Here is an 8,467-nt window from a genome sequence, read left to right as displayed (position 1 = left end):
ACCAGGTGTGTATACACATGTCTCCGTGTGTGTGGTATAGTTACGCAAGCAACTATAAAACAGTAAATAATAGAGTACTTTATTCAACAACTTCTATATCTTTGAGAACAAACATTTCAGGTTATTAATTCACTTACTACATCTGCACATATAAAGTTCCATATAAAACACATTTCAAATTATGATAGCCCAATTATTCCTTTTAAACACTTTAGTATTAATTCTTACCTGTCAGAAAACTCAGAGGCAAAGCTTTCTCAAACCTTTTATGAAAGGTTTTGTCAAGCACAGTCAAAAGTTCTGTCTTAAACATACATTCTAGAAGACTGTCATAGTCATTTTCACCTGAATGACTAACAAGTCATCTTGATGTGTGCTGTAAGAGGAATTCCATATAACTTAAGTTTTCTCTAGCAACTGATATTCTGTCTCATAAAACAAGCAACTGTGACATAGAAAATGAATTACAATGCTAGAGTGTTCCTTATTTTGCTAATGCTCCATGTTGAGGTTTTCCTTGAGTTAGCAAAAACATTTATCCAGAAACAAGTAGCCAGGAAAGATCCAACTTTACTTTTATTTTATTTAAACAGTTTTAATTTAATCATGAAGACAAGAGGTATGTTCTTTGAAGTACCATTTCAGTGGAAGAAATAATTAACAGTTGTAAGTGTAAACATTTGGTAAATTTCCAAAACAAAATCGATTCATTAATAAAGGACACAGTAATGTACTGTGATTACCATATGTGTAAGTCAATCTTATTGTAACAGATAGAACACAATACCTTCATGCCTTTATTTAGTTGTAAATTCTGTTTAGGAACAGTTAAAATGAATCATTTTACTTCAAACATTTTAATCATTATAATAGTTTTTCATAGAAACACAGAACTAATGGAAAATTTTATGTTAAAAGGGAAAAAACTGTTAAAAGTTCAACTAAAGTTAACTTTGTTAAACCTTTATAATGTTTACATTAAAAATTAATGCATGCACATAAAAGAAATGAAAATATGTACCTAACTGATATCTGGTTGATATTTTCAAGTTCTATTTTCTTTTAATCACTTCTTTCACAAGTCCTTTCTCAGGTCCTTTTTTTAACCTAATATGAAAGAAGTTAACAATCATTACTTTATGTAAATATTTATGAATTTAAACATGAGAAAAGTAATAAAATCTTTAACTGTTTTAAAAATCATTACTGAAAACACACAAATAACAACACTATCATACTAGTAACAGAACGAAGTACAAATTATATAAAACAAACATGTCTGTTTTTGAATTTCACACAAAGCTACAGAAGGGCTATCTGTATTAGTCATCCTTAATTTAGCAGTGTAAGACTAGAGGAAAGACAGCTAGTCATCACCACCCACTGCCGACTCTTGGGCTACTCTTTTACCAATGAATAGTAGGATTGACAGTACATTATAATGCCCCAATAACTGAAATGGCGAGCATGTTTGATGCAACGGGAGTTGAACTTGCGACCTCAGATTACGGGTTGAACACCTTAACCCACCTGGTCATGCCCAGCCTAAAACAAACATGAAAACATTTTTGGAAGATTGACATCACTTCTTTACATTATTTAGAAATTTAACCTTCAAGAAGGAATATTTGCTTTTAAAACATTGGATAGTGATTTACAGATTTCTGTGATACAAATAGCAGTTCCTTTCATATTTAATATATTTCTAGTTATTATCCATTTCTAGAACAATTAAATTAATTTTTAACAGAAACATTTTTCACGTCCTACTGAAAATCCTACCCTAGTATCAAAATAACTAAAATTATTACATACATCACACAAAAGTTTTAAAATTTTTAATATGAAAGAAATTATTTCTTATTCTTCATCAAATCTCTTAAGTAATATCTGTGTTTACAAAAATATGTATAACACGAGCAAGACATGACATTTTCACTAGTATTCTGTGGACTTTGAGAGTTACTGGTAGCTTCAATTCCACTTCATTACAAGTGACACAAGTTTACTCCTATAAAGCCAGTTAATTTAATCCAAACCAAATTACATTAAAAGTTATACCAACCTTTTCTCTTCCAATGAGGTAAAGGCACTTTTGTGTTAATACCAAATCTCGTTTTGTGATCTAACAAATAAAATTTCAAACATAACAGAGTCAATGAGTGAAAAACCACAAATATTTTTAGCAACTTCATTCAAATTCAATCTTAAATTGCAATTTAACATTGGTAAGTTAGCAATGAAATGAAACTTAACAATCATTCACTATGCTAATACATGACGACAAACCCACCATAATATTCTTACACTCACAAATTGAAAGATAACTCAAAAGCATTCTTTTCACTGTACTTCTAAATATCAGTGTCTTTCTATTATAATACATAAATCTGTAATGGATCACAAACACAGTCTAGCTTGTGTTATGTGAGATCTTTAGGCTCATGTCTGTAATGGATCACAAACACAGTCTAGCTTGTGTTATGTGAGATCTTTAGGCTCATGTCTGTAATGGATCACAAACACAGTCTAGCTTGTGTTATGTGAGATCTTTAGGCTCATGTCTGTAATGGATCACAAACACAGTCTAGCTTGTGTTATGTAAGATCTTTAGGCTAATGTCTGTAATGGATCACAAACACAGTCTAGCTTGTGTTATGTGAGATCTTTAGGCTCATGTCTGTAATGGATCACAAACACAGTCTAGCTTGTGTTATGTGAGATCTTTAGGCTCATGTCTGTAATGGATCACAAACACAGTCTAGCTTGTGTTATGTAAGATCTTTAGGCTAATGTCTGTAATGGATCACAAACACAGTCTAGCTTGTGTTATGTGAGATCTTTAGTTTCATGTCTGTAATGGATCACAAACACAGTCTTGCTTGTGTTATGTGAGATCTTTAGGCTCATGTTCTGTTTCATTCTATTCTTTATTTTATTTTATTTCTTGTCCTTTTCTTTCACAATTTCTGTTTCTTGTTCTGTCTTTTTTGTGTGTCCAAATGTAGTATTTTCTCTCCCTTTGTAATGTCCAGGAATTCTCCCTCTAAATATAGTTTTATAAAAGAAAATTCAGAAATTCATCTGAATATCCAATCAAATTCATCCAAATATTTGTAACATTTAAAATGTTTCAATTTTTTTTTCTCTATACTTTCATTGATTGTCAAACTTCATACAACAGTTTTAACCCAGAAGTTAATTGTCAAACTTCATACAACAGTTTTAACCCAGAAGTTAATTGTCAAACTTCATACAACAGTTTTAACCCAGAAGTTAATTGTCAAACTTCATACAACAGTTTTAACCCAGAAGTTAATTGTCAAACTTCATACAACAGTTTTAACCTAGAAGTTAATTGTCAAACTTCATACAACAGTTTTAACCTAGAAGTTAATTGTCAAACTTCATACAACAGTTTTAACCCAGAAGTTAATTGTCAAACTTCATACAACAGTTTTAACCCAGAAGTTAATTGTCAAACTTCATACAACATTTTTAACCCAGAAGTTAATTGTCAAACTTCATACAACATTTTTAACCCAGAAGTTAATTGTCAAACTTCATACAACAGTTTTAACCCAGAAGTTAATTGTCAAACTTCATACAACAGTTTTAACCTAGAAGTTAATTGTCAAACTTCATACAACAGTTTTAACCCAGAAGTTAATTGTCAAACTTCATACAACAGTTTTAACCCAGAAGTTAATTGTCAAACTTCATACAACAGTTTTAACCCAGAAGTTAATTGTCAAACTTCATACAACATTTTTAACCCAGAAGTTAATTGTCAAACTTCATACAACAGTTTTAACCTAGAAGTTAATTGTCAAACTTCATACAACAGTTTTAACCTAGAAGTTAATTGTCAAACTTCATACAACAGTTTTAACCCAGAAGTTAATTGTCAAACTTCATACAACAGTTTTAACCCAGAAGTTAATTGTCAAACTTCATACAACAGTTTTAACCTAGAAGTTAATTGTCAAACTTCATACAACAGTTTTAACCCAGAAGTTAATTGTCAAACTTCATACAACAGTTTTAACCCAGAAGTTAATTGTCAAACTTCATACAACAGTTTTAACCTAGAAGTTAATTGTCAAACTTCATACAACAGTTTTAACCTAGAAGTTAATAATTCTTATTTTGAGATTGAGATATACTTTTCTTGAAAAACCAAAAGAAGTACAGTATCTTTTAAAGCAAACCACAAAGTAAAACCACAGATGAATGTATTATGTCATCTGATCTATATGTGTCATAAGATCATGTGCATTACATGTGTTATAATGTCATCAACACTACATCTGTTACATTCAGTACCAAAAAAGAATGTTTACAGCTAAACATCCACAGCAACTGCTTAAGGTATCAGTAAAAACAAATGCAGAACAGGCCAATCACTGGAGTATATAACAGTGCGTTACATTTATAATATTAATTACTGTTACAGGAAAAGTAAAATTATTGTCCCTACTGCATTATACTCACTCAAAGTTTACATATGTATTTGAAATGACACAAAAATGTATGTTTGTTTTTGGAAGCTTGTGCAATGCTACACACAGGCTACCTGAACTAGCCAGCCCTAATTTAGCAGTGTAATACTAGAGAGAAGGAAGATAGTCATCACCACCCACTGTTAACTCTTGGGCTACTCTTTTACCAGCAAGTGGTGGGACTGACAATCACATTATAATGCCCCAACAGCTGAAAGGGCGAGCAAATTTGGTATTACAGGAAATCGAACCCACCACCCTCAGATAACAAGTTGAGCACCCTAACTGCTTTGCTATGTCTGGCCCAACCTGAAAATACAGTTACTGATGCATGTGACAATTGAACCAATTTCTTATCTTTCTTTTAAAATATATTTATATAATATATATATCACACAGATATTATTATTTTATTTATCTATAATATATATATTACACAGATACTATTTTTATTTATCTATAATATATATTACGCAGGTATTATTGATTTTATATATCTATAATTTATATATATATATTACACACATTATTATTTTTATTTATCTATAATAATAATAATAATAATAGGTTCATTAATAGCTACACGCTTCAAGAAAATGATTCTTTTAAAACTTTTCACTCACAAAATCATTGATACCAACATAAAAGTTACCCTGGTCTGGCTATTTGATAAAATCTATTATTAATATGTAAATAGTTCTGGTCAACAAATCTTGGGATACCTTAAACCTCCTGTCAAACTTTTTAACTGTGCCAGCAAATTCTATGTGCTCTCTTTTTCCGACAAGAACACGGATTGCAGGAAACTCATCCAAACCAATGTAGTCGCCAATAAAATTTCTGTTAATGCTGTAACGTCTTCTTTCCTTCTTTCCATAGAGTAAATCAGCAGCTAAGAAACATGAAGATTTTTGTAAAACATGAAAAAGTAAAGTACATTGAAATACTGATAGCAAACTAAGACAACCACCAGTTTTCAAACAGTTTCTTGTCTGCATGATTCACTCAAGACATCTACAATACATTGTGTAAGTTACATACCTTTAGACTGTTATATTTCAGCTAAATATTAATCAAAATATTATAGCAATATTTATTAATAAATGTAATGAAAGTATATATATATATATGTTTACATTGCATATGCTGTTCAAAATGTTTGGTTTATTGTCCCACCTTGTGTTTTCAGTTTCATGTAGTGTCTTCTTGCTACATAACGTCGGAAAGCTTTCTGTATCACACGTGCATAACTGTCATACATTCTTTCTCTTCTTTCTTCCAAAAGAAAAAGCTAAACAAATACCAAATGTTATTAAAATGCAACAAATTACTGCTTACAGTCAAACATAGTGATACACTACTTAACTTTACATTGTAAGTTCATTCTACTTGTGTTAGGTAAATAACATTTACTTTAAACAATCACTAGAACTGACTTAAAATGCTTAATGAAAGTAAGTGACAGTAAACAAATTTCCTGAAACAGGAAGTAAAAATTAATAATAGCACGACTGCTGACTGGAATTACTAACTACATCAATAAGAATGTGAGAAGAAAATATACTGGTAATATTTTAAAGTGATATTAGAGTTGTAAAGAAATGAAACAGTCAGAAGACAAAGGATGTAACAAAACAAAGAGTAGAACCCATCGTACAGAAATAGACTAGATAAAAGTACTAGTTGACAGAAGCTACAGTATGATTGGATATATTACAACGAGGCATAATATTTAATAATAATAAATAATGATCAACTTATTAATTATAAAGCTTTGATAGAGGTTGCAATATGACTCACTGTAACTAAATAGGGCATAATATTTCAGGGTAATTAATTCACTGCTTCTAGGTTCTGAAAAAGACATCAATTGTCAAACAGGACATAATATTTGAGAACAACAATACCACAATAAACTTACTGATTCTGGAGCCTTGATAAAGAGTTTAGTTGTACCCAGCTGATACTCATCCTTTTCTAAGTCAGCATGATTCAAAATATGCATTACTCCTTTTCTGATGTCTCCTTGCCAACTGGGCCAGGTCTCCTTTGTCAAAATTGAATACCTGTAGGTAAATAACACAGAAACTTATTAAATGAGTAGTAAATTAATAACACAGCGAGTTTTGTTGGATTGAAATGAGCTATACAAAAGCAATATCTGTAAGAAAGTGGTTCTCTTCATGTGTGTTCTCAAACCCACAAGATGAGATGTGAGAATTGGACCAAAGAATCACATAACCTACATCATTAGTTTTTTTCTATACAAGTTCTCTAAATATTTGTAACTGTCACTAGAAGTAAACTAGATTAGTATAAACATTTGTAACTGTCACTAGAAGTAAACTAGATTACTATAAACATTTGTAACTGTCACTAGAAGTTAAATAGATTACTATAAACATTTGTAACTGTCACTAGAAGTAAAGTAGATTACTATAAACATTTGTAACTGTCACTAGAAGTTAACTAGATTACTATAAACATTTGTAACTGTCACTAGAAGTAAACTACATTACTATAAACATTTGTAACTGTCACTAGAAGTAAACTAGATTACTATAAACATTTGTAACTGTCACTAGAAGTTAACTAGATTAGTATAAACATTTGTAACTGTCACTAGAAGTTAACTAGATTAGTATAAACATTTGTAACTGTCACTAGAAATTAAATTACTATAAACATTTGTAACTGTCACTAGAATTAAAATAATATAAACATTTGTAACTGTCACTAAAAATTAAATTACTATAAACATTTGTAACTGTCACTAGAATTAAAATAATATAAACATTTGTAACTGTCACTAGAATTAAAATAATATAAACATTTGTAACTGTCACTAGAATTAAAATAATATAAACATTTTTAACTGTCACTAGAAATTAACTAGGTTACTATAAACATTTGTAACTACTTTGAAAAATTAATGTGATTATTAAATATTTGTAACTACTTCTACTTATTAATATGGTTACTACCAATATGTAACCACTTCCACTTATTAATATTGTTACTAAATATTTGTAACCACTTATACTAATTAATATGCTTCTAAACACATGTAACCACTTCTACTGATTAATATGATTACTAAGTATGTGTAACCACTTCTACTAATTAATATGGTTACTAAATATATGTAACCACTTCTACTAATTAATATGGTTACTAAATATACTTAACCACCACTGAGAGTGAATGGGATTAGTACCAATTATCATTAGAATTTAATCAAATGTAATTGTGGAAAAACTAGACTTAACTGTTACTATCTCTTGTGTTTATAAAGAACAAGTACTTGTAGTTCAAAAGTTACAGACCTACATTGTTTATAAAGAACAAGTACCTGTAGTTAAAAAGTTACAGACCTACATTGTTTATAAAGAACAAGTACCTGTAGTTAAAATGTTACAGACCTACATTGTTTATAAAGAACAAGTACCTGCAGTTCAAAAGTTACAGACCTACATTGTTTATAAAGAACAAGTACCTGTAGTTCAAAAGTTAGAGACCTACATTGTTTATAAAGAACAAGTACCTGTAGTTCAAAAGTTACAGACCTACATTGTTTATAAAGAACAAGTACCTGTAGTTCAAAAGTTACAGACCTACATTGTTTATAAAGAACAAGTACCTGCAGTTCAAAAGTTACAGACCTACATTGTTTATAAAGAACAAGTACCTGTAGTTCAAAAGTTACAGACCTACATTGTTTATAAAGAACAAGTACCTGTAGTTCAAAAGTTACAGACCTACATTGTTTATAAAGAACAAGTACCTGTAGTTCAAAAGTTACAGACCTACATTGTTTATAAAGAACAAGTACCTGCAGTTCAAAAGTTACAGACCTACATTGTTCATAAAGAACAAGTACCTGTAGTTCAAAAGTTACAGACCTACATTGTTTATAAAGAACAAGTACCTGCAGTTCAAAAGTTACAGACCTACATTGTTTATAA

General features: G+C 30.0%; 1 protein-coding gene across 1 annotated transcript; it reads right to left on the bottom strand.

Annotated features, from left to right (window-relative positions):
* Positions 1-241: 241 nt before the first annotated feature.
* On the bottom strand, positions 242-6,588 carry LOC143235204 (unconventional myosin-Ie-like). Its single transcript, XM_076473140.1, has 6 exons — positions 6,424-6,588; positions 5,679-5,793; positions 5,225-5,394; positions 2,066-2,125; positions 1,022-1,107; positions 242-376 (listed from the first exon to the last, which is right to left on the bottom strand). The coding sequence occupies exons 1-5, from the start codon at positions 6,505-6,507 to the stop codon at positions 1,090-1,092; spliced, it is 447 nt and encodes a 148-aa protein (XP_076329255.1). The 5' UTR covers positions 6,508-6,588; the 3' UTR covers positions 242-376; positions 1,022-1,089.
* Positions 6,589-8,467: the final 1,879 nt, after the last annotated feature.

This window comes from Tachypleus tridentatus, chromosome 2 (genome assembly GCF_004210375.1).
Source record: "Tachypleus tridentatus isolate NWPU-2018 chromosome 2, ASM421037v1, whole genome shotgun sequence".
Lineage (NCBI taxonomy): Eukaryota > Metazoa > Arthropoda > Merostomata > Xiphosura > Limulidae > Tachypleus > Tachypleus tridentatus.
Note: the sequence above shows the minus strand (reverse complement) of the source record. Positions and strands in the feature narration are given on the sequence as shown.

Coding starts and splice junctions, on each gene's coding strand:
- LOC143235204 (XM_076473140.1), bottom strand. CDS start 6,507: ATGCATATTTTGAATCATGCTGACTTAGAAAAGGATGAGTATCAGCTG. Junction 5,395..5,678: donor CATGAAACTGAAAACACAAG/GTGGGACAATAA, acceptor CATGTTTCTTAG/CTGCTGATTTACTCTATGGA. Junction 2,126..5,224: donor AGTTTGACAGGAGGTTTAAG/GTATCCCAAGAT, acceptor TTTATTTGTTAG/ATCACAAAACGAGATTTGGT.